This window comes from Castor canadensis, chromosome 6 (assembly GCF_047511655.1).
Source record: "Castor canadensis chromosome 6, mCasCan1.hap1v2, whole genome shotgun sequence".
Lineage (NCBI taxonomy): Eukaryota > Metazoa > Chordata > Mammalia > Rodentia > Castoridae > Castor > Castor canadensis.
Genome location: NC_133391.1, coordinates 66,680,221 through 66,707,946, shown reverse-complemented (window position 1 = coordinate 66,707,946; position 27,726 = coordinate 66,680,221). Strand labels below are relative to the sequence as shown.

The window sequence follows — 27,726 nt, the reverse complement described above, 5'->3', positions numbered from 1 at the left end:
GAAGTAGTCAAAAACATGGGATGTTGTTGCTTTATAAAACCCGCACTCAAAAGAACTGCAGTTCTGCACAAATGATTTTGATCCCTTCTAAGGGTGGTTGCCATCAATGATTGAACCACTTTCCACAAGGCCTCACCTCTTCGAGGTTCCATGGACTTCAGTGTGGCCATATTGGGAACCATGCTTCCCATACATCTACCATTGTAAGATCCACTCAACCATACTGCCTTCCTCTGGAAAACACCTCGCCTTATTAAAAGAGTCATTTTTGTGGTTGTAGCTTAAAGGAAATTCTTAAGCCTGGTCCTTTCAGCTTGAGATAAGAAAAGCTGTGCTCATCACACTGTCTGGTAACAAATTTACCAGATGGCCACTGACAAAGCTGTTCTCATTTACAACCCTTCTGTCTTTGATCTTGATAACAATATTAGAGTGGCATACTAGAATATTCTCTGTATTATTAGTGGTTCCTGTAGCTCCAATGGGTTTTATTCTTAATTTCACTCTATTTACATATCTGACAAAAATTTCTAAATGCTTTGGGCTTACCAGTTTTCCTACTCTGCTCCCTCATTTTTTATATATCTTCTATCATCTTAGTGTGAGTTTAAGAGAAAGAATATAGGAGTGCTGCATTTAATCAGTCAGCTTCCTCTGACTGGAAGTTTATAATTAAAAATATCAAAATGAAGACTCAAATCACATAACAATATAGTTTTATTGAGTTATAGGAAGAACACATAAAAATAAAATATCTGAGTAAAATTTAACCATTTATTGAAAATCAGAAATTTATGTATTAGAAAGCACTTTTAAGTGACCATCCAAACTGTTAACTATCTAATGTAGTATTTAAAATCTTTATTATTAAGGCAAATATTTAGTTACACACTAAATCCCTGAAAGAGAAAAAAGAACAATTGACTAAAGTTTATATCAATTAAAGCAAATCTAAGTGTTACTAAATTAAAGAAATTCTTTTGCATGTTAAGGGTATGTAGCCCATGTTTAATGTTACCTCCCTCCCAAACTCATACTGAAGAATCACATACAACAGTTCTGAGTGTGTGATTTTTCTGATTTTACTTTTCTGTTGCATTCAGTAAAAGCTATGCTTTGAATTGTGATCTTTCCCCAGGCTAGTGATGCGCAGTATGATCCTCTCTTGGGATGCTGGGCATAAACAGCGAGCAGCAGCTTCCATTGAGGTTAAACAACTGATTCTTCACAGTGTACTGTGTCGCTAAGTGTGATGTTTGATAGGCGAGGCATATTAAGTGCATTTTTGATTTATGACATTTTCAACTTATAATGGGTTTATTGAGATGCAACCTTACTAACTTTACTGTAAGTCAAGGAGCATCTGTATTTAGCCCCCATTCATTGAAAGAAAGCACTTGAAAATCTCATATGTAAAATATTAAAATTTCAACTTCTCTGATATTATATGATCATAAAGCTCTTTGGTCAATGGAACATAAGCTTTTTTAAAGTTATCCAGAAAGTAAAGCGGATCAGAAATTTTCAGTGGATTAAATCCTTCTTCCACCAAGTGAAACTTCTGTAGTTTGAATGTCCCTGTTGTTTCCATTTTTTCCTATAAAACAATTACCAGGATGAGTGGAATAACTTATTACTATCCATACAGTCATTATACAGAAATAAAATATTTAACACCATAGACCACATTTCATTGTAATATTTTGTATCTAAAAATATTCTCTACATATACTATTAAAACTTTATCATTAGATATAAAAATGTTTTGGAAAATATTTAAAACTTTGATTTACCTCTAAAATTTATTAAAATAATTGTTCAATACATAAGAATTAAAATAATTAATAAACTGATTATTAATGGGTGGAATACATATCCTCTCTCTTCAAACCAATGCCAAACAATAGTATGTGTACAGAACAGTATTTCAAGTTAAGTTAAAAGTTATAAAAAACAAAAATTTGCTATAGAAATTTTCTGTAGTGGTTATGACAATTTGTGTTTCTACAAGCAGAATGAAGGAACCAAGTTAGCTTTATTCCAGCAATACAGGGTATAATCATATTTAAAATTATTGAAGTTATTGGTAAAAATAATCCCCTTTAGAAAATCTGTGCTAGATTTTTAATAAGATGCTTGTTTTAATCATTTTATCAGAATTAATTTTAGTTTTGGATTTTATCAGATCATTTATTAGTATAATTCATTTATTAAATAAATATTTTGATTGATGACTAAGGATCAAGTTTTGTGCTAACTCTAGAAAATGCTGTGATAAACATAACACTAATGGCCCATGAGCTTTATAAATATTTAAGGATAATGAAATATTTTTTAAACTTATGAAAAGCTGACTTAGTCTTCTAGAAAAGTCTGATGCCAAAATTTATCTTCTGCTTTAGGAAAGTAAACTTTAAGTTGCCTTAGAGAAATGACCCTTAAAATATTATTGGCTCTATCAACTTTCCAACCTATCAAAAATATTACTTAAGGGATAGTATGGAGAGGGACAAGAGGGAATAGAGCATGGTTATAAAAGGACTACATGAAGAACATCCTTTAGGTTCTGCATACTTCCTGCAGAAGCATTGACGTCTGCTTGGTGGAACCTAATTACAGACAAAGAGCACCATGTGTCTTCACAGATATGTGCAAGGTATGGTTTTAACTGTTACCTTCACTGGGACTACCACTTCCTCTCTGGTCCTAACTGCAGAGGAAGAGAGCAATTCTATAATAGGGACAAAGACATATATATGTATATATGTATATATTTGTCATTTCATCAAAATTCCTTCTTATTTAAGCTTCAAATATGGCATCAATTGGTATCAACTCTACCTCCCTATGTTTTTGTTACTCTTCAAATTTTCTAATATAAATAAAATACATTATCTAAGAGATGCAGTACTATTTTCCTATTAAACTGCCTCCTAGTTTCCTGACCTTAAGTTTAGTAGTACATTTAGACCATAAAATTACCTGAATTCTTAGAAATTGTGGACAGGCATAAGCTGGTAGAGATGTTATAACTTGTTCATACATTTTTTCTAAATCTAAAGACTTATTTGGTTTTAAAATAATAGAAGCCATTCCTGCTTTTCCTTCATAACCTGGAAAAAAGTTTGGAACAGAATCAATTTTATAAGTACTAGACGAGTTTTAAAAAAATATTCCAGCTTTGTATCCACTGTCACATGGATATTACATCTGTGACAACAATGCAACAGCAGCATAAATGAGTGTATCTTTTCCTAAGCATATGATTTACTCCTTACAAAGAATATAACAATAGGAAAGGCCATAGTCTATCCCTAATTGTCCACACTACAGAAAATAAATAGAATGCAAAATTCTATAAATTACCCAGAACTGGCATCCTAACCACTAACAAAAATATTAAGAAAGAAACTTTATAGTCCAATATATTCCAGTGGAAATGTACATTTTTAACAATGCAAAAAAAAAGGAAGGGTGTATTTTAAGTTAAAGAACAAGGAACTGGTATTTCCATAATAAGTACTGCCATCACACCATCTATAGATCTCAGCAGGAACCAGAATGTCCTGGAGACTTTCTCCAAAACCCAGTGGCCACTTAGTAACTAAATATCCCCTTTCTCTGCTCTCATATCCAAACACCCCCACCCTGGCATCTCCCAAACCTACAAGCATAGCTGGAAAATATTGACATTTGCTTTAAAAACACGTATCTATATCTATCTATCTGTACAACTTCAAATTGGTCACTTTTCTATGTCATTGCCATCATCATATATATCTTTTAAACATAATGATAACATAAAAATTTTCAAATAACCCACCTTAATTTAGTATTAAGCATTTAAACTCCAACATATTCCTGTTCAGTGGTCTGTACCAACATTGGTCATAACAAGAAAAACAACGGGCCATCCAAAGCTTCAGCTACTTTCTAATAGCGAGTCACTGACAAAAATTTTCAAGCTCTGCTTAAAAGTATACACAGACATTATATGTCCATGAGGCTTGTTACCTAAATCAAGGCATTACCTACCAAGAAAAGACTGAGATATTTATTTTAATAGGTAAAAATTAAGATGGTGAATTAGTAAAATAACTTAAAAACTAAACAATAGCTAACATTCTATTCAGAGAATCCTTCAAGGTTGGAAATGTATTGTTACCTGATACAGGCACACCATACACATTGGTCTCCTGTATGAAATCCAACATCCCAATAACATCAGCAACCTCAGTGGTTGCAACATTTTCTCCTTTCCATCTAAATAAAACACAAATTCCAAGTCAGTACAACCATACTTGAAAAGCTAGGTCCTCACTCTCAGTAGCAGTGCCTGCATTTGGCTCTCTGCAAGCACCTCATGACCAAAAATAACTAATAGTTTTCAAAACAAAAGCCATTTCTAAGAAAGCATTTTACTGGTAATTCAACAAAACCAGTCTCTTTTCTTTTTTTAGTTAAAATTATTTTATCTATGTCTTACTGGTATACATTTCTCACTATAAAATATTTTATAATGTATAATAAAAATAAAATAATGAGGGCTATCATTACAAAAGCATTTATTTTGTAATAACAAAAATCAAGTTTAAACCGTTCCCTATCTCTGGTGTTAGCAATATGAAGAGTTAAAAGAGAACCTATGGTTGTCTTTTAGTATACTGATACACTTTAATTGCTAGCCATTAACTCCTTTAATTCATATGAATGAATATTTTATTTTAGTGAAATGCTTTTATGTAAGATGAGCTTTTAACATGTTAGGAAAAATAACTTATTTATTCATTCAAGCATTTGCTGAATACTTAGCCACGCCCCTCCCCCTCAGTTCAGATGGCAATCTGCTGGCTTTGCCCTCCCCATGGTTTAGTATAAGCATTGAAAGCACCTGAAAAAGAAAAGCACACTCTCTCTCTGCTGGCAGACTCCACCTGCAATGCATCATGCTCCATTTTTATTTCCTTTCCTAACTTTTAATAAACCCATTTATACCCATGTGTTCTTCTTGGATTCTTCCACATGGAAACACAAGGACCAAGGTCTTCTGAAAACACCGTTTGTTGTCAACATTTGGCAAGGCCAGACAGGAGGCTCATGGTGAGCTCCCAAACCCTACACTTTAGAGGGTCACTGTCATTCTTTTCACTGTTTTCCCTTCTGCACTGCAAAGGGAATGGACTGAGCTCTGTCCTCAGGGAAAGTAGCTGGGAAATGCTAGATCAGGACCCAGCATTGTCCGCCCAACAGGTGCACCTCCCTGCAGGTCTTATTGCAGAGGGAGGTAGCAGCGTCTGTCTGCCCAATGCATGCTCCCCTCATGGCTTGGGGCTCAGGAGAATGGGTAGGCCAGGGCGCCTTAAGCTGCACCTTGCTTTCCCTTTTTCCTCCCTAACCCTTTACCCTCTTCCCCATCCTCTCCTTTGGGGATAATAGTTGTTGTAGGAGATCATACTCTAAGGTCTGTAACCACCACGTGGCTGGGGTCAATTAGGAATGCCTCTGGCTGAGTTTCTTGCCCTCCCCCTTTTCTTCCTCTTTCTCTCCCCTAATCAGCCGTTTTACAGCCCCAGCTATGAGAGCACTAGCTGCTGCTAGCTCCAGCCGCTGGGGAGGGGCGGGAACACATCACTGTGTTCCCACAGTGTTCCCACAGCTTCCAGAGCTGGCCACATGGACAACAGCTTAGACCGCATGGCGCATAGCAATGTGCAGTGAGGGGAGGGCGCAATGGCGGCGGGGCGCAGCGCATGGCAGGTAGCACGTGCAGCCTTAGCAGTGGTGTGCACAACTGCACGCCCCAGGAACCAGCGGCTACCAAGGGTCCATAGCCTTCTCCCTCTTCCTTCTCTAAACTGCTCCCTTCCCTGCCTCTGTTTCCCCTGGCCACTTGATCCCAGTTCTTGCCCACATTCCCCTTGCCCCATAGCCTACAGGGATTGAGGAAACACCTTGAGTCACACTGCCTTCTGCCACGGCTAAAGTTTTATTTTTAATACAAAGTGAAAAACCTCGATCAATTAAAAAAAACCAAATCTATTTGGCGGAACTACCACTGTCTTCATAAAAGCTTTATTTTTGTTACTGCTGCATACCTAGATCTGTGTAGCTGTGATGTTATTACTGCCTTTAAATATTAAATATATTTAAATTTTCTTAAGTATGATTTCTAAAATTAAAAACAGTGCCATTTAATTAAGGATCTGACATTGGTCACCCATAAAGTATATCTGTAACAAAAAAATTTTAACTTATTTAAAATTCATTTACTCTACAGGCAAAATTTAAAGGGAAAATTCATTCTTTTACTAAGATACCTTTTTTACACTAAAATATTAATTTTAAATATATACTTGAGATAAGAAAAGCTTAATAGTACTCATTAATGCTGTCATCATAATTATTATTCTAAAATGCAATATCCAATAACTATTTGAAAACATTCTAACTCTGTTATTTGATAAAATTTTATCTTCTGATAAAATTAGGCTTACGTACAGCCACGAGGTCAGAAAGAATGGGTGGTTATGTGTGGGTATTTTAAATAGGCAATTTAATTAGAGGTTTTATTCTTAACAATTATTTTTGTTAAAATTAATAAAAACTTTATTCTCTATGGCTCATTGTAGTGTGTCAGACTCTGAACTTGTTTAAGGTCCTTTCCAAACTGTAGCTCTGTAAATGGCTGGGTTCTACAGGACTTGAATTCTTGGCTTTTTTGGTAATAACAAAACCCTTTTATGAGAAAACCCAGGATCTAATCGTAAACACCTGGAGTAAAATGGACACTAACAAAGCTTAAAGATTTACTGCCATTTGCCCTAGCCCTAGTAATAATAAATTTAGATAAGCCTTTAAAGCTAAAAGACAGGACATTAAATTCAGAGAAAGAAAGTCCTATAACCTATGACCAATTCTCCAAAACTGTCAAGTGAGATCACACCCCAGGAAGCTAACACAACTTTTTCAATCCCACCTAAGCTTGCTTCAATTTGGTTTTTTCATTAGCATGCCTCACTCATGGACACCTGTCTCTCAGAGGGAGATGTCATGTAGTCCTATAATAGATTGTTATTTTGAGCCTGTATGTTTCATGTAACATGTCTTTGTGTTGCATTTGAGAGGCCCTTTGGAGAGACCATGTGGTCACAGGGAATGCTGCCACCATAAAGGAGCCACCATGTGTCCAGCGCCATCTTGCCACTCCCTAGGAAAAGGAAACTCATGGGTGATGCCGTCTTGCCATCCTCTAGGAAAGTTATAACTAAATTGTGGTTAAAATTCTCTAGATTAATATAGTTTTTATATATGTTGTTTTTCTACATTGGTCTGTTAAGGATTGGACAAAGGGTAGAGTGTTTGTATTGGAGATCTGTTGTAAACATACACTTAGATTAAATATATACTTATATTAGCTGACTTAATCTACTAAAGATAACAAATGGTTTATTTAATAAGAGTAAACTCTAAATTAATGTAATTGTTTTGTGTGTTATTATGTATGTCTTTTCTCCTACCAATTGTGGCCACTTAATTTTTACTTTTTGAGGTCATTATGCATGCTTATATTCTTTGGCATGCCTCGATCAAAACATCTCTGGGTGGTGTGTGTGTGTGTGTGTGTGTGTGTGTGTGTGTAGATGTCTTTAGGATATTTCTCAAGCTGCTTTTTTTTTTTTTTTTTTCCTGAATAGTCTTATATCTTTATTCTTCAAATTCACTTTATTTTTTTTTCTTTTTTTTTCTTTTATTATTCATATGTGCATACAAGGCTTGGTTCATTTCTCCCCCCTGCCCCCACCCCCTCCCTTACCACCCACTCCACCCCCTCCCGCTCCCCCCCCTCAATACCCAGCAGAAACTATTTTCCCCTTATCTCTAATTTTGTTGTAGAGACAGTATAAGCATTAATAGGAAGGAACAAGGGGTTTTGCTGGTTGAGATAAGGATAGCTATACAAGGCATTGACTCACATTGATTTCCTGTGCGTGGGTGTTACCTTCTAGGTTAATTCTTTTTGATCTAACCTTTTCTCTAGTACCTGTTCCCCTTTTCCTATTGGCCTCAGTTTCAAGCTGCTTTTATAAAGTTAAAGGTATAATTGTCTCAAAAGTTATCTAAAGTTCTAGTTTCACCCAGGCCTAAAAAGTCTCTGCCTTAAAACTAAAAAAAAAAAAAAAATTATAAGCAATAACCTCTGTTTCATTCTATCATGAGAGTAATTTACATTTAACTCTTTTATAGTTAGATTTTATAGGTAGGTTTATTGAAGCATGTGTTCTTGTAGATTGCTATTTCTGAAAAGATGGTTTAATATTATCTTCTTCCTAAGTCTTTTAAGGCATAAGGTTTCTAAGAGTTTTATTTAAAACAGTATTATCTAAATTCAGGTTTTTACAAAGGTTGTTTCAAGATACAAATTAATGTCTTTAAGCTTATAAGCTTATATGCGTGTAATTAGGTTGACTATAGTCTAAAGTTTGCCTAGAGAGTTTTCTAAGGTCAAAATTTAAGGTACTAATGTATACTAAAAAATGGGTTTCTATTTTATCAAAACAACTATCAAGATCTTTTGCTGCTGAGGCTGATACAAAATTTTACCAAAACCAAACAAAAGCTCACCCTCCAAATGGAATGATAAAACCTTAGATTTTTAGGAGTCTACAAAGAGGTAATTAATCCTAAAACACCAAATTATTGACATCGTTAACTCCCAATGGCTGAGCCTGTTATCTTGGGGCTCCAGGGGCTGCATGCAGGTTAACAGCAACCCTGGCATGTGTCCCAAGTCATAATGCTAGGTAATATCAACAGTATAGGATGTAATTTCTTAACAGCATTTAAGACCTGGCCCTCAGTCATTGGATCTCCTAACTTTATGCACATCCCCTTATCTCTGTTTCTGTATCTAATTATTTGAGACATTAATCTTAATTGGGTTATTATTACTTAATAATTTTGTATTGGTTGCACAAAAAGTTCATATTAAGATGTTTCCCTTGTAACAATCAACAGACTGTCTTCCTACATATTGTTTAAACATCAGAATTATTACGCACTGGGCAAAGAGACTGACACCAAAACAACATGTAAAATGAAAAGATAACAATATGGTAAGTGGTTAGGTAAACATTCAGAATCAGCCCACGATGTTTATCTGACATTGACTAAATAATATATGTGATATACAATTGACCATCAAAACAGGGGTTATTTAGAATTACAAACACTGTCTTTCCCTAACCATTGAAAAAGTTAGGGTTTTTAATTGTCACTACTATATTGACAGTACTGACAACCACTACCTTGTTAATTTACCTAACCAAAATTCAAGGTTTAAATTGTAATTAACCATGGTTACTTCCAGTTTTATCATTATAGTTCTGATCTGTCAAGAACATTTACAGGCAAGCCCATGAAAAATGACTCTGACAAGTGCTTATCTATCAACCAGGACAGATAGTCTTTAAATATTGGGGTCATTTTGTCTTTTCCTTGTAAAGCTTTATAACTGTTGTCTGCTGATACTTCACAGCAATTTAAAGGTGTCAGTACATTCCCTACGGGACAATTAGATTGATATAAGGCCAGCCTAAGAGCCATTTTTTAAAATAAATCTCTTTGTTGCTTAATTTGGCCAAAAAGGTCACATTGGCACTGACTTCTGATCTGTTAAATGTGTTGCTTCCCCTCCTCTGTGGACAAAATCTGACTTTCTGGACTTCCCAGGATAAGCACTCCTGTCCTGAGGGACAAAAGTGCCAAATTGACATAATCTTCAGAGACAACTGTTTGGAGAAACAGTTTAAGAGGATGTGACCCCGCAAACAGTCAGGATCCCCCCATTTCTCAGAGAAATAATTGGCATTGGACCATAGGAGACAGTTCAAAAGGGCTGCACAAATGAGGGGACATTTCCAGATGCAGATGGAAGTCAATTATGCCAGAACTCTAAAAGTAACCAAAGCTGAGACATTTTAAAAAGGGGGCTCTTACACATGTGCTCTAATATTTAAGACTTAGAGGCTTTCGGCAAAAGGCAGTCATGTCTTTGGGCAAGGCCTTCTGTTTAAACAAAGGCAATTTAACTTTCAATGGTATCTACCTTCTGCTTAAGGATGCTGTGTGTCTTCTTCCTATACAAAACTGACTTATTAATGTTTACTCTCTAATTGGACTGACACCTGCTCCCTGGTACACCTGGTCCTTAGTATAGTCAGCCCACTATAATGACAGTCCAAAATAGAGGGCCATCTAGGAGTTAAAAATAGCTACAGATACAAACACCCATAGGCAAAATAACCATAAGACTCTCTGTGACTTTTCAAAATTACTTTATCCTTCCTGCTACACCTGGCAGGGCCCTTTCTGATGCTCCTATCATTGTTAATGTTTGGGTCATGCATTCGAAACCAAATTTATCCCTTCCAGAATAAAAGCCTTTAGGACCCAAATCTTGAGGCAACAAGGCTATCGATCTCTACAAATAAATGAGGTCTTCATAAGCAACCCAGATCTCCATGAGGAACCTTGACTATGCTGGACAATAATTCAGACACCTTATGTCCAAATGAGCCCCAAGGAAAAAAGAGACAATTTCCCTTTATAGGTGGGGTCTGCTGCCCCTTGTCAGCTCGAAACAGATATTGAAGAGGGACCACCCCCTCTTCAGCAATCCCCCAAAAACAATTTTTTGTAATATTGTCTCTCAAGGGGAATTTCAGGTAGGCTAGAAGTAGGAAAAGTTTGGGGCTCATGTAAGTTGTCCAGGGATGGCCCAGACCACCCTTACCTGGCTGGGAACCACCCACGCCCCTCCCCACTCATTCATTATTGGGTGGGTGGAGTGAACTTTCTCTTACTCCTGTTATTACTGAACCTAACTGGGGCTGGCTGGGGATGACGTGAGATGCAGAAAGGACAAATAGACAAACATGCATAAAGCTGGGGCCAGGTATGCTGGGTGCTCGGATGGTGATGCATGACACCCTTGTTGCTTCTTTTCTCTAATAAATTTTCTTTTACTTCACTTCTTTTCTCTGTTATTCTTTTTTCTATTCTTTAAGGCTTTACTCCTTTACAGTTCTCTAAAACCTTGCTTCTAAAGCCTTCTTTTCTATTCTTTAAAGTCTCTTTCCCTAGACTCATTTTGTCCCATGTTTTCTCTTCAGTTTTCTTTAACATAATCTCTCGTAAAGTCTTTGCCCTCAGACTTGCACTGTCCCATCAGACTTGCACTGTCCCATGTTCTCTCTTTAGCTTTCTTAAAGTCTCGGCCCTCAGACTTGCAGACAAACAACAGCAGCTATGTCATTCAGTGGCAGTTCCCTCGCAAGCTGCCAACCAATTCTATGAACCCCTCTTTAGCAATTCCCCTTTAGCAATTCTCCTTCAGCAATTCTTTTCCCTTTAGCAATCCTCCCTTCAGCAGTTCTCTCTTCAGCAATTTATTTTCCCCCTTCAGCAATCTCCTTCCAGCAGTTTCCCTTCATCCAAAAACCCATTCAGCAATCCTCCCTCCAGAAATTTCCCTTCAGCCAAAAGACCCCCCATCAAAAAGCCTTGCATCCTCCTTCAGTGAGTCTTTTATATCCCGTGTTAAATGAGGAGGTGGAGCAACAGTTCTTGGAGAGAGGCATGACATTGTAACAGGAGAGACCTGCATTCCTGCTTCTCTGAAGGTAAACAACTTAGGCAAAGCAGCTGAGTTGCATCTCACCTTCTCACTGTCTTCTGTGACTGGGGCTGTGCCAAATCTCAGCCTACAGATTATTTGACATAAACATCTTAGGAAAAGCAGATGATCTGCATCTTACTCTTGCCCTATTTTGTGGCTGGGGCTGCGCCAAACTCAGCCTGCAGAATATTGAGTACAACTGTGCTTATGTGCTCATAGGCTTCTTCCCACAGATGGGAATCTCCTGGGTTTGCCCTCCCCATGGGTTAGTGTAGGTTTTAAAAACACCAGAAAAAGCATGCTCTCTCTGCTGGTGGACCCCACCTGCACCCCACCATGCTCCCTTTGTATTTCCTTCCCTAACTTTTAATAAACCCCCTTTATATACATGTGTTCTGCTTGGATTCTTCCACAGGGAAGCACAAAGACCAAGGTTTTCTGAAAACATCATTTTGCCATTAAAAAAGTTCATACCTGAAAGTGTCTCCAATACGGTCCCAAAAGTAAAGGAAATCCTCCTGATCTTGGACCATTAAGTCTCCTGTGTTAAAGTAAACATCTCCCTTTTTAAAAACATCAAAAAGCAATTTGCTTTTTGTGTGCCTGTAAGACCCAGCATAACCAAGGAAGGGATTCTTTGTGCTCACAGGAGAAATGAGAAGTCCAGGGTGCCCTGCAAGAGAAAAGAGCATTTTTGCAGCCATTAATTTTGACTATTGTTACATGCACCATGCATGTATCTAAATTGTATCTTGTCAACACAACTAATTGTACTCATCTTACTTCCCTTTGAATTTATTTGGATTCTATTTGGTGTCACTTACTTACTCTTAGTGCCTACATCTGGTACATCCTTTCATAATTAGCAGAAACACAAATTACTTTGGAAAAAACAATGAAAGGGGAATTGAATGTGAAGAAAATGTGCATTAAATTTCTTTTACATTCAGACTAATGGGTATTTTTTTTTACATTACACAGATTTTTAGCATAGGTAATGCTGACAGAAATATAAATAACATCTCTAATAATAATGTTAAAAAGTGATCATAGGAATAATTATTAAACAGCTATCATGATCACTTTGCAACTGTCATTTATTCTTTACAGAAATCCTCTGAAATGGATGTTCTAATTCTTATTTCACAAAAAATGAACTAATGCCAAGAGGGTAATGTAAGTTGTCTAAATCTATGAAAGAAATAGATCAAGAACCTACATTCAAGACTACATTTTTTGGCAACATTTCTGTAACATACTATCTCTGATCTGATTAATCCACTATTAAAAATTTAAGATGGCTTATTCCTCTGGTATGTTATTGTGGAAATTCCTGGAAGGGAAGAGATAAGAGGTTGAAAAAATCTCTATCTCATGTTGTTCATAATTTCCATTTACAGTTAGACACATTAATTGAAGTAATTTTTCCAATCAAACTTATTTAAACGAACCCAGATATTCTCAGCTGTCTGCAAGGTAAAAGTTACTTCCAAGAGAAGATAAGGAGATAAAGGAGAATAATATACTACACCAGAATCTTCAAGACCACTGTTTCTGGCTTGGCCTGCTGTGAAGAGGTGCTGTATCCATGCGAGTACTCAGAAGGGAATGCATTTCAGCAAGCTGCTAGCAATTTCTGTCATTTTAAGACTTTCCTTTCCTCCCATCCCTTCTGGACACATGGCTTCCAGGGGTACACATGCCTCTGGCCAAAAGACACATACTTTGCTCCAATAGAGCATTCTCATTTCCTTGGCCTTTTAGGAAACCATCTTAGCAGCAGCAGTACCATCATTACTCCTCCTGAGCACTTTCTAGGTATTGGGCATTAATCTGAGGACTTTCTATATGTATTCCATCTAATCCTCACCACAAACCTGTAACAGAGGCCCTAATAAACCTTCATTTTACAGATGAAGAAAATAAGGAAGAAAAAAAGTAATTTGCTCAATGTAATAAACTGTCAAATGCAAGAGATGGAACATTTTTTAATAACAGGTGATATTCCCTACATTTCAGAATTTTCAAAGATTCTTTTGACTCTCTCAAAATTTATGTTCCTTGGTTTTCTTCTTCAGAACACAAGTATTACTTTCTTCTCTGACAAACTAATTATAGCAAATGCTTTAATGGGTCACAGTGTAGTCATATCTTTCCTGTCTAGGTGTAATTTACTTTGTAAAGACACAATGCCTTAAAGAAAAAAATATACAGAATAACTCGTAATGAAAATTCTAAAATAGCAAAGTAGATACTGGGGCTCAATCAGCTTAAAAAACTCTGAGAGGACATAAATACAGTTCTAAAATTCAAGTTCTAATATGAGATATTACTGTAATTATAATAAAACACCCTAGAAGGGTGTTTAAGTTCTTTGGAAATTGTATTTTTCTTAGGCATTATCTACAGAATTGAGTTAGAGGAACACAGTTGGTAGATGCCCTTGGGGCTTAACATTCAAAGATTTGGGAAATTTGTTTTATTAATAAATAAAGCTTATTTTTTCAATCTGTCAGCTTTTGAAGATAAAAAAAAACAGGTTTGCAACTTTTATTGCCACATTTGAAATAAGATTTGAGAAATCATCTCTGACATAGTTTAAGGCAATAGAAAGCAGTAAAAAGTAATTGTGTCCTCTTTAATATAAGATACCTAAACAATTCTAGTTGCTCACTCTATTTTTTATTTTCTAGTTTGATTATATGCAGTTTAATTGATATGCTTGCTTTTATTAAAATTTCTAGAATTGTTGGAAGGGGAGAATAGTGGAAGCAAGAGAAAAGGAAGGTAACAAGCCATAGAGATTTATATATACCTCACTTAATTGTCAGTAAAAGCCTCATGAAATAGTATCACCTCTACTTTATATATAAAGGAAGTGAGAGTCAGATTGACTCATTTATACACAGTTGCACAGTTCCTAAGGGTTAGAGTCCAATTTAAATCCAAGTCAGTTTGACTTTTCATTGTATCTAGAATGACATAGTAGTTAGCTAACTTTATGTTGCTTGGTGATTTAGGATATTAGACATATGCCACTATTACAAACTAGAAGTGGTGGCTTAAGAAAACACGAACCAATGTGTAACTACTTTTATATTTTAATAATTTACCAGCTGAATAAGTTGAGGCATCTAATATCCAATAATTAAGCCATTCTTCCTGCATTAAAAGTCTAAGTAAGTCAAATTACACGAGAACTAGTAATTTTTTTTCTTTCCCAAATTCAGTAATAATTACAGGACAAACAAGTTTGGACACTTTGTTTAAAGAGACATTGTCAAATATTTGTCTTACCTTTTTTCACACGGATACACCAGTCCTGTTCATTTCTCATGGGTTCATCTTTCTGAAAATCATACTTTATCAATTCAAAAGGGAAAAAAAGCTGGAAAACCAAAATCAAGCAAATAAAAGCAAACATTTAGTTACTTGTGCAATGACATCTGTTAATAGATTTTATGTTCAATTGGAGTAAATAACTAGAATATGGTTTCATTAAAATAATTTTCACTGATAAAAAATTAAATATTTGAAAGTCAAAACTGAAGGCATTAGTAAATAGCCCTCCCTACTCTCTTTTACTTTCATTTATTCAAATTGCATTTCACCTTAGTAAAACACCACTAAATATTAATCTTTAATGACTGATATGAAATACAGAAGCAATTCATCATTCAATTATTTATTCTGCTAACTATAGACAGGAGGTATATTTTCAATAATTTAAAACATGTTTTGAAAAGGAAAGTTTTGGGGCGGGGATGGTATTGAAGTTTGAACTCAGGACCTTGCACTTGCTAGACACACTCTACTGCTTGAGCTATGCTTTCAGCCATGAAAAGGAAAGTTTTAGTAGAACTAAAATCTAAACTATGAATACCAGGAAGTTTTTGTGTATTTTTTCCTCACAGCCTTTAGAAAAGTGATCAGATTCCTAAGAAGTATGGTTTCTTTGTTTTTTATCTTTATTTATTATTGTTGTACTGGAGGCACACTGTGACACTTACCTAAGTTCTTACAATATATCATCGATGAGTTCACCCCCTCCATCTTCTCTTTTATTTTCTTTCCCCCATTCTTGGAACTGTTTCATGTTTTCATTTTCATACATAAGTACATAATATTTCTACCACATTTCATCCTTCTTTCTATACCTTTTCCCTGCATCCTCCTCCTCCCACTAGTGCCAACCCCCAGACAAGACCTGTTTTACCTTCCTGTCCTCCCTTTTTAAAAAAAGACATTTTTATTTGTGTAAGGTAGCTATGTGGAAAGTTTCCTTGTGATAGTTCCATGTATATATGTATTATAACCAGAATTAGTTCAGTTCCTCTATTTTCCTAACTGCTTTAGACTTTCCCCTGGGTCTTTTCTTTAGAAGTACTAAATTCAGTACTTCTTCATGCTATTGTGATGTGAGATGACAAATTTGTTCAAAAATCCTTATAACATTAAAAAACAAGCTAATTGGATATCTCCCCTCGACTCCAACTATAGATTGCTTCAGTCCAACCCATACACTGAGGTTGCACTGACCAACTAAATAATTAATCTTATTGAGCTGATTTAGAAAGTAACAAATTAGGTAATAAAATTCAATAAGAGAAAATAATAAGACAAACAGGAGAGAGAAAGGAGGGGAAACAGGAGGAGATGAATAGAGAACAAAAAAGTGTGAAGAGAATAAGAGTAGTGAGATAAATATAAAAGTGTTACTTAGTATCAAAGACTAAATGTGAACATCTCTTGTTTTTAATCTTAGTACAAATCAGCATGTAACTAGAATCACAATTAATTATTTGGGTTAAAATATAAATGAGAGCAACTAATATTAACTGAGCATTTTTTGTATGCCAAACATAATGCTAGGAATTTAAAGAGTTCTATTTTATTTAAGCATCAAAGCATTGTATGAAGTAGAAACTAGCATTACCCTATTTTAAGATTAAGGCCAATGGAAGAGGCAACAAATCACATGCATTGTTATTCTAGATATAAAGATTCTTTATTAAAATGCAAGCTTGCATTTTGTTGGCTTTATCTGTAACTGGACTAATAGGATATTGGCCACTTTCCTAAGAGCTGTTAGAAAGATTCCAGAAGTTCTGAATTGCCTTCATCATCTTGGTCAAGCAGCAACAGAGTGCTGCTCATTACTAATCATGTTCTTTTCTTTTAACAACATGCTTTATGTTTGAAACATCTGACCAGCAACGTGTGATGTGATACCAGCTTTACTGTTATTTAGATTAACTTGGCAATGATGTGCATGGGTGAGATTCACTCATAACAAATTGCTGTTCAGTGTGTCTCTTATCAGATACAGAGGGTGTTGATGGCCGGAAATTGAGTAATTGTATAACTCAAATGAAATTACATATATTACAGCTTCTTCTAAGAGTAACCTGGATTGGAGCATTAAATGTTCATCTAGATGTATTTCTAGTTCTTCCTACTTTCAAGAGGTACCTGTGAGCTTACAACAATGACTTTATTATGATGACACTGAAAAAATAGATATCAGACCTGAAATCTTCTAAAAGTACATATATATGTATATGTGCACCTGTCTAGAGCACAGTTGCAGGAGGTCCCATTCACAACAATCTCGACAGATGACTTCTCTAGAACTGTGCAGGCCACTCTTACTTACCCATTGCCCTGGGAGTTCCCTTACATACCTATGTGCCTTTGTATCCTTTGATTCATAAATTTATATATTAGAAAATGAACACAAAAATCATTTCTTCGATGACCACATGAGAAGATTTTGCTGGGGAATGTAACTCATCAAAGTCACAAAGTCAAGTAGTGGCAGTGCTGATATTAGAACTGGAATATGAGTCCCTATGTAGAAAAGAATTCAACCTTGCCAGAAAAAAAAAGATGCCTGACCTTCACCCTGAGTTTCTGGGAGGTAATCGCTATGTCCATGAGTGTCATTCTTGATAGGAATGTCTTTATTTGTTTGAGATGAGAAATCTTGAGTTAGTACTGTTAAGTTAGATTCTTCTAGACATTTGTCTAACTCATCTAATAATTTCAGATTTACTGATATGGACTCATTCACTATGTCCTCTTATCATATTAATATCTATCACAGCTGTAGTGAGTCCCCTTTCTATTCCTAATATTGGTTATTTGCACCTCCTCTTTATCCATCAATCAAAATCTGTTTCTTTATTTTTAAAAAATCATATTTGCATTTCTGTTTGACATCCCTCACTAAATATTTTTCTATTTCATTCATTTCTGCTCTTTTATTATTTCATTTTTAATTTTTTTTATTTTTAAAAATTAACATATAGATATTTAGCACCATCCAACTAATTTTTGGCTGTTCTTCACTAAGTGTATGACTTTTTAAGTATAACACTTTTACTGTGATTCAACATCTTCTAATTTCCATTATTATTTTCTTCTTTGATCCACACTAATTGGACATGTTTTATTTCCAAAAATATAAGTTATCTAGTTGTCTTTTTAAAATTTTATTTTTAATTTCATTAAATTGTAACCAGACAATAAATAAATAACCGAATCTTTGAGATTTAAGAATTTCCTAATTGGACCAATATTTTTGTTCATGTTTGTAAGTGCTTGGGAAGAATGGGGATTCTTTGTTAGACACATTTTCCTGTAGGTATCAGTTAGTTCCAGAAGCTTATTTACTGTATTGTTCAAATACTCCACAACACCAAGGAACTGTTTATTACCCCTTGAAGACTTTTTGGTGGATTTTGTTTAAAACTTTAGAAAGTTTATTTTCACCTTTTTCTTAAAAAATATTGTTGTTATGCATAGATTTGAGTTTGACAGTTATTTTCTCTAAGGCAGTTGAAGATGCCTGTTTATTGTCTTTTGTTTTTCACTTTTGCTGGAGCAATCAGCTGTCATTCTTTTATGCCTAAAAAGGTGATTTTTTTTTTTGGCTGCATGTAAGAATATAGTGGTATCTTGATTTAGTTTCTAAACAAACCATATATTACATATCTATACATATTTTTAAATTGTGTACATGATGAAAAATAAGTGGGAACAATGGAAGAAAAACACTCAAGGAAAATGGAAAGAGTAAAATTAGTATAAATCAGAATTTAAACCTACAATTTTTATGTTATATCATTAAATGTGAAAGCTGAACAACAATTAGGTATTATTATCCCCTTTTCATAGAAGGAAAACACTACAGCACTTGGAGTACCTACAGACACTACTCTACTTATAAAAGTCCTCAATTTAAAAAATAGTGACAATGTTTACCATAATTTATAGGCACAGAATCTAGAGTTAGCAAAGAGCAAATATCAACATGTTTCCTTTGAGAAAATAATGTACTTACTTTGTAAAAAAAATTTGTTCTCCCCACGGATCCAATTTTCCCAGTGTGGTTCATGAAACTGATGCTTCCTTCAGTAGCTCCATAAAGTTCACACATCTTAATATTTCCAAATCTGTCTAAAAATTGTCTCCATACATCACTCCGTATGCCATTTCCAATTGCCAAACGTACCTGATGATCCCTTTCTTCTTCTCTCTGTTAGAAGAAAAGATCTTGCTTGTAATCAATTCCAGTTGCTACTTCTTTCTTTCCTTATTATTATTTAAATATAAAATATCCTAGAGGTAAGCTGCATATGTGCAATAGTGGAAGAGAAGTAAAAACAAATCCAGTAAGCCTGTTGTAGAACTGTGTCCAATAGCTGATGAAAGTAACATTGGTTAAGGGGAATTGAGCTTGTATTTTCTCATATCTGGGAAAAACTTTCTAAATTTCAGACTACTGAAGTCCTTTTTGGTAGATATCAGATAAGGAAGAAAGTATCTTTCAGGATAAATAGTATTATTTTTATAGTATTATAAGACATATTTAACTTTACTCTCCATGTTATATCATTTATTGATAATATAATTTTGAACAAGATGTTGATTTTCACTCTAATTCTGTTTACTCATAGGTTAGAAAAAGGATAATACCCAGCTCGTGTATATACTGCAGTCTACTACTATTTCCTAACGCCTAGCTTAGAGTGAACAATAAATTTGAGGCCACAAAATCAATGTAATACTTGACTTACAACTATTATGACAATTATGTGGAAATATTATTTTAGAATATACAATACGCTCAGATTTTTTTGTAGTTCATACATTCACATTAAATTTGGTATTTCAAATTCAATGTATTGTATATTCAAGAAGCCCTTTGATTAACATGAATTATATACAAGTCTAATAGAATGAGAAAAATATATTACCAGTGTAGTCATAATAAATCCATGATTTGCTCAGAGCTATCTCTATCATCATTAAAAGTAAGACAAAGTAACCAGAAGTAATAATAAATAGACAACAATGAACTAGAGAAATCAGTATCCCTTTACTTAAAATTTAAAATGATTGATTGATTGATCATCTTATGTGTCTCAAGTTCTTTTCCAAGCACCAGTAAAATGGTTTTAAACAGAAAGATTTTCATCAATAGAGTCTCATAAACACAGAAAAGTGAGCAAGAGGTAACTCTGGAAACTAAAGAATAAGTACATGGTAGGCATGTGTCTGAGCAGAGCGGATAAAGCTGATAACTAAGCCTGCAGGCAGCACCCACCAAATTCTCCTAAAGGGTCAAAAAAGCATCAAAAAAAGCCAGGAAGGCAGAAAGCACAGTTAGAATTTTTTTCTTTTAAGAAACAGCTATATCACTAGATATTCCAATAAATTAAACCATCTGAGAGTGTGCACTTGATACACATTGGCCAAACACTAGAGAGTTACTCTCTGCAGAAGTGCAGACAGAAAGACACAAGTTTAGAGTATCTGGAGTGAGGGACCTACTGAAAACAAACACATTAAGTGAAAGCCTGCATATTAAATAAAGAGCTCACTGAACTCTTTCCCTGTTCTAACCTTAGAACTCTAATACCCAGAATTATAAACCAGAGCAGGACACTGTGGAGTTATTATCAGAGAAACTGATCAACCTAAGAGAAAATATACTGAGTTTTGGAAATACTATAATAAAACATCTTTTTTTTTTTTTTACAATTTCATCTATTTTATTAGATTCCAATTGCTTACCAGCATACATTGTATAGGTTTTTAATTGTAATGCACATACCACCTAACAATCTTCTTTTTCCTTTAATATATTATGAGATGATCTCTATCAATAAAACATCTGGGTCTCCCCTAAATCACCCTAGAATCTGACTCTTTGGTGACAGATTCCATACATGTGTAGCTAAGTACCTCGTTATGAATATAATTAAAGTGTGCATTTTTAAGGATGAAAAATATATAAAAATTAAAGATATATGGGCCAAAATAAGAATTTTTAAATATATATAAGAATAGTCCTTCAGAACAGTAAAAAGAAGGAAAAGTAGTATGTGAAGAAATTTTAATTAAAAACTCTCCAAAAGTGATGGGAAACATCAAACTATGTATTCAAGATCTAAAAAGTCAGAGAGGCTAGGAAAATATGCTTGGATATTTTCTGGCAAGATTGGTGGGAAGAAAAAATACAAAAATAACAGAAAGAGAGAAAGAGAGAGCTTTAAAACCTGCCAAAAAATAGACCTGCTGAGTCTATTACTGAGCTGTATTCCCAGCTCTTTAGTTATGGGATTTCAGTCTTATTAATTACCTGTGTGCCCTTTATAGCATTTTATAGTCCATGAGAGTGTTTTTCATAACTAAAGGCAAAAGGCATGTTGCCTGATAAATAAAAACTAAAAATGATGTTTTTAGTAGAGTGATGGTAGATGGAACACTAATGGATATTCTTAACACAAAAGAAAAATAATATCCTGTAGGAACATATAGAAAAACAAAAAGCAGGAAGCAATGAAGAGACCAGAATGCAAATATAAAAAATTAATGGAGGGTCGAGTGGGTTGATGCCTTTGTGCAATCCCAGCTATTCAGGAGGCCTAGGTAGGATGTTCATGGTCCAAGGCCAGTCCCAGGCAAAGATGCGAGACCTTACCTGAAAAATAACTAAAGAAAAAGGGTCTGGGGGTATGCTGTAGTGCCAGAGTGCCTGCTGAGCAAGCATGAAGCTGAGAGTTCAAAACCCAGTACTGACAATAGAAATTAATGTTAATAATGCTTTCAAGATCCTGAATGTGTGGAGTTAGGTTAGATGAAAACAAGAACAAGAAAGATTAAAAACAAATGGAATTTAAAATTCCTTATACTGTCAAATAAGTGGGAAAAGTACTATTTTGAGATAGAATTTAGAAAGAATGAGTTTTACTCTTTAATGCAATAAAAGTATTCAGTGAAAAAAGTTTATAAAGAAATAAACTAAAAATGAAAGAATATCTTTCTAAAAAGCTAGTCAATGAAAAAGAATTAATAATAATAATAAAAATATAATTTCAAAAGGAGAGAAGAAAAGTGGAAAATGAAACAAACAACAGCTGAACCATCGCAATGAAAATAGCATGACAGAAGACTTGGCCCAAATATATCAGCAAACACGTGAAACACAAATGGGCTAACTCCTGCCTTGGAAAGACTCTCAGCATAAGAAACACATCTTAAATGTCAGATGACTCAAAACTTGAGTGTAGCTGGATAGAAAAAGATACACATGTAATCAGCCGCCAAGAGGAAGGTGGCATAACTACACATCTACTAATATCAGACATGGCAAACTTTAAATAAAGAAACAGTTCCCTTAACTTTATTCAGATATGTCTTGACTACAATAAAATTAATTCAGATATCAAATACCAAAAGAAAACTAGAAAATCTCTAATTATTTGAATACCCAACACAATTTTAAACATCGTATGGATAAAAGAGAAAGATTACCAGGGAAATTAGAAACATCTTTTAACTAAATAGTAAAAGCTAAGACAGTAAAAATTAAGTCAGTACATATCAAAAGGAATACTTTTGGGAAAATTTATAGTGCTGAAATATTTAAATAGTTATGATTAATGTTCTCTTTCTTTCATTTCCTCAAAATTAACAAGAAAAAGGACACACAGAAAAACAGACAAAAACCTATTGGGAGACAATTCTTCATGACTTAAATTAGTATATGTGTGCATATGTATGTATGTGTATAAATAAATATATGATCTCATATACAGTCTGACTCAAGGAAATTATACAACAAATAATATTTATTAAACTTGTGTTATACGTAAATAGTTGTCTAATAGGTATATTTTTGTAATATAGGTGTGGATACTTATATATATATGTACATGGATATACGTGTAATTAGAATCACATGGAATGATTGATATAATTAATTAATAATTAGACTATGAGACTCTTTGCAAGCATGTTTGTATAACAAGAAGCCTTGCAAGCTACAGATAGATTTTGGGTGACAGAGAAAATTTATTTACATTTTATGACAGTAAACTCTCCCTCTTTTCTGAGAGAACATTTCAGGTGTAAAAGAAGTACAGCTCACCAGCAGCTGCTTATGTAACTGAGAACTTTGTAGGGGTGGTATTCCTTAGAGACAAGTCCTTCACCTAGGCTCACCTCTGCCTTGCCCCCATTGGGACATGGGATGGGAGACTGTTGTATACATGAGATGTAAACAGAAGCTTGTGATACCTTCTGTGCAGAGAGTAATAAACTATACATTCATCTGAGCTCACTGTTCCCTTACCAATCAATTTCATGGAAGTGTGTTTGAGCCAAATAAACACCATGCTGCTGTTACTGCTTGAGTGCTGGACAAAGTGTTGAGTGAGTATTCCTTCAAAAAAGTTCAATCATACATCCAATAACTATATGAAAACATCATTAATCATTAGAGAACTACAAATCAAAATGCCACGGGATGGCAATAAATTTATAAAAATAGCTACCTATTTCTTCTTTAACACTACAAATTTTCCACCAAGTGTTGGCAAGGAAGTGGGCATTTGGGACGTTAATAGACCATGGGTAAGGTGTATATTATTACTGACATCACTTTGATAAAATGTTTGGCCACAGCTGTTAATGCTGAGGTTTTGCATATAATATAATCTACTAACTTCACTTCTGATTATATACCATGGAAAATACATTTGCCAAAAGACATATGCGAGTGTGCACAGCATCAAACATGTTAAGTCTCAAATGGAAGCAACACAGATCCATCGAAAAGATTTTCTTAAAAAATAGATCTTATAATAGATTTTTAAAATGTGTTCTCTTATAGAAACAGAACACTTTTTACTGCTGCCACACAAATCATCCCAAATGTAGCAGTTTATAACTAAGCAAATTTATTATCCCAAAATTTCTGTAGGTCAGAAGTCCACATTAGCTCAACTGATTTGTGTGATCCAGGACTTACAAAGCTAAAATCAAGGTGTGAACTAGCTGGCCTGTTATCAGGAACTCTTGGAAGTATACACGTCCAGACTCTTCTTGGCAGAGTCTAGTTTTAGAGGTCATCTGCTTGGAGCTTCAGAGCCTACACTCCAGCCCTTGCATATGGGCCTCTATATGCTAGAACAAGAAATAACACATGACTTCAAAAATCTCCAACTTCCCTTCTGCCAAAATCAGAGGAAGTTCTCTGATTTAAAGACTCTTGAAATTAGATTGCATCTACCTGGATAATCTCTGTCTTTTACTGTCTGTAACTGTAAATATATCCTCAAGGTTCCTTTGCCAATATTCCTACTGAGCACATATTTGCATGTTCTAGGAATAAACACCTGGGCATCTTTAGGGGGCTATTTTCCTGCCTTCAAAACTCTAAAGTAATGAGAGACATGAACTACTTGAGTCTCCTAGACATAGTGTTGAGTGAAATACACATGGATAAGTCTATCTATATTCTACTTTTTAAAAAACCAGAAAAACTAATTTGTAGTGGTAGAAATGAGAATATTATTCAAATTTGGGAGGACAATGTCTGAAAAATAATTCCAGAGGCTATACCTTTAAGAAAAAATTATTAAAATTACTTAAAGGGTTGTGAAATTCTACTGAGAAATTTCAGCTATGACAAAGAGTTTGAGAGTAATCAGTGATAGGCATAAGAAAGTAAAACTGAAAAATAAAAACTTGGCAATCATTATTTACAGGAGATAAAACGTCAAGAAATTCAAATTGAAATACATCTCAACTATAAACAAAATTTATATATTTGTTTATTTATAAGAATCTAAAAATGGATACCAATATACTTTTAAACTATCCTAATTATCCTGGGACTTTAAAGAGAGAAGAAACATATATCGTGAGTGAGTAGGAAGGAAGTCAGGGAGATGATAGTTCAAATGGAAAAGTCAAGAACTATGAAGATAGCAATAATCAAAAATATTGCAAGAGAATGAAAGATACTTATCTCTAGAGATTAGGATTGACAGTGTAGAATGTATCCTATCTTGAGAGTACTATTTCCATTTTTTCACTGGAAAAAATAAGAGCCAAGATCGTGGAGTCATCTAAAATAACACTCTCACCATATCAAATGGGCTTAAGGTAAATTGAGCCTTCAGATCAGCTCCATCCAAGACAGAGGGCTCTTCTCTACCACTGAACACAAGCCAGAGCAGTTCTGTCCTGGTTCCCACCTCCTACCCACGTCAGGTATTGCTTACCTGGCATGGAGCCAGCTCTTCTGTTTTCTAGTATAAAGCACTAGAAATTGTATGATTATTTTGCTTGAAGAGAGGACAATCTTTGTTATGGCATAACTCCTGGGTGTTTTTCAGGTCAAAGATAAGCTTTGGCGAGTATCATTATTTGTGAAAAGTGTTGGCATGCTTCAGGACCCAGCAGTAAGGTAGTTAATAAACAAACTCCATAAGCTTTGGCTTGTGTAAGCTATGATTGTATAAGCTTACTAGATAAATAATTATCCTAATACTTCAATTGATAGCGACAATCAAATAATTAAAACTGGGATGGAGACTTTTTCCTGAAATATCAAATTTGCTTCTCTAATCTCTAGATATCTTTATTCCACTTTCCTCTCCTTTAAAAGAAAACCCAGAAAATAGTGCTATGAGGAATATGAGGAGCAATCACCTGATCCATTAAATAGTATTGTGGGAGGAAAGAAAATATCTTTTTTTTTAATGCCAAAATATACATACATCATAGAAAACATGTATGATACAGAAAAATAAAAAAGGAAAAAATCTGTAATCCTAACATACCATTATGATTAATATTTCACATGTCCAGCTATATACACAGAAAGTTATAATCACATTGTAAAACACCTATCTATTCTGCTTTATTAATATTCTGAATATTGTTCTAAACTATTAGCTATTATCCTTCAAACATGGTTACATGCTTGTCTTTTATCACAATTTATTTCTTCATCAACTAATTTTGTATTACCACACTGTTTTAAAATGTACACCATTATAAATAATACTGAGATAATATCTTGTCTACAAATCTTCACATTTCATTAGGATAAATTCCAGGTTGTAAATAATTTTATCACTTTGCTACTAAACTTGTATCTAACATGTGGACTCCAATTTATATTTAATTGAAGAAGGTGAGGAGACTAACTCCTCAGTAAATAAGAACTAAGGATTTTTGTTTAAAACATTAATAATAAAATACAAGGTATTATACAGATTTAATTGACTTTGTTTTTAAGCAAGTTGAATGCATGTCATTTGATAATACATTCAGAAGATTACACTATTTTTGCTTTTTTTTGTTTGTTTTTGGTGGTATTGGGGTTTGAACCCCCAGTTCTTTTTTGCTTTAATTATTATTTAGGTAGGGTCTCCTGTTTTTGCCCAGGTCCAGTCACAGACCACAGTACTCCTCATACAGTCTCTATAGAAGCTGGGATGACAGACACACACTACAATATCCAGCTTTTATTGGTTGAGATGGGGATCTCACTACATTTTTGCCTGAGCTGGCCTCAAACTGCTATGCTCCAGATCTCTGCTTCCTGAGTAGCAGGAATTACAGGCATGGCCACTGTGCCTGGCTCTCCACTATGTTTTAACAATTACAAGTATTCTTCTTTTAAATTTCAATTTATTTTTAATAGTACATTCAGTGTTCATTTCAACACTTAAACACATTTACTTCTCTTGCTAATATTTTTAATTAACATGATTAAAAGTAGATTTTCTTGTCTCAAAATAGTGATAATAATCCATACATCATTTTCTTTATCTCATCTTTACATTTAACCATTACAGTCATACAGAATTAACTTTATGGCAAAGATGCAACTTGTTTTGCTTCATATAATAATTTATCTCATTTATGGTCAATTCAGATTTCATGAAAGTTTAATTTCGAATCTTTTCAACTGCAGTTATCCAAATATTTGCAAATAGTATACTTTCAATTAATAAAAGTCTAATAGTTTACAAACATTTCAAGTTGACATAATAGACACAGGTACACAAAATACTTTTAAGCAATTTTTTAAAATCTTTCTTCAAAAAATAACTAAGAAGTCAGTAACATTATTCAGATTTTTGTTTCCTTGATTCAAATTAAGAACATAGAAATATATAGAAATGAAAATGCTTTGCTTGTAATAATAAAATAAATTCATATAAAGCCCTGTAGCAAGCCCAAAATATAACCTTGTTTGGGGCATACATTTACAGACACATACACTTTCTCACATATTCACATAGGGACGGAAGGAGAAAGAGAGAACAAAGCTTAAAGAACCATTTTGCACAAAAATGAAAATTTTATTTTACAGTGATATTACAATATTATCCTCAAGTCTAAATCAAGGCTTGGCGAACTACAGGCTGCATGGGCTAAACTTGATCCACGTCCTGTGTTTGTCAATAACATTTTATTAAAACACAGCCATGCCCATTTATTTGAAAATCATCAGTGACTGCTTTTGCGATGCATAGGCATTCTTAAGTAATGAGACACAATGACCCACAAAGTCCAAAATATTTATCATCCAGCTGCTCTACAGAAAAGCTTGCTGACCTCTACCCTGCATTATAAAAAAAAAGTCCACATAATGAAAACTTATATTAGCTCAAGTGAAGCACCATTTGGCTAACACGACAATGCTATGTATCAATTAAGCTTCCTTATCCAGACTC

The 27,726-nt window shown here is 34.4% G+C and overlaps 1 protein-coding gene across 2 annotated transcripts in view; it reads right to left on the bottom strand.

Moving 5' to 3' along the window:
* Window positions 1–699: 699 nt before the first annotated feature.
* The window catches only part of Slc27a6 (solute carrier family 27 member 6), a 77,995-nt gene continuing 50,968 nt past the window's right edge, over window positions 700–27,726 (bottom strand). For both annotated transcript variants that reach the window (XM_074076623.1, XM_074076624.1), the window contains exons 6-11: window positions 19,023–19,217; window positions 14,975–15,065; window positions 12,152–12,350; window positions 4,166–4,263; window positions 2,983–3,113; window positions 700–1,597 (exon numbers count right to left, since the gene is read on the bottom strand). In XM_074076623.1, the coding sequence (XP_073932724.1) occupies window positions 1,421–1,597; window positions 2,983–3,113; window positions 4,166–4,263; window positions 12,152–12,350; window positions 14,975–15,065; window positions 19,023–19,217 (891 nt within the window). In that variant the 3' untranslated portion in view covers window positions 700–1,420. The remainder of the gene's footprint in view (window positions 1,598–2,982; window positions 3,114–4,165; window positions 4,264–12,151; window positions 12,351–14,974; window positions 15,066–19,022; window positions 19,218–27,726) is intronic.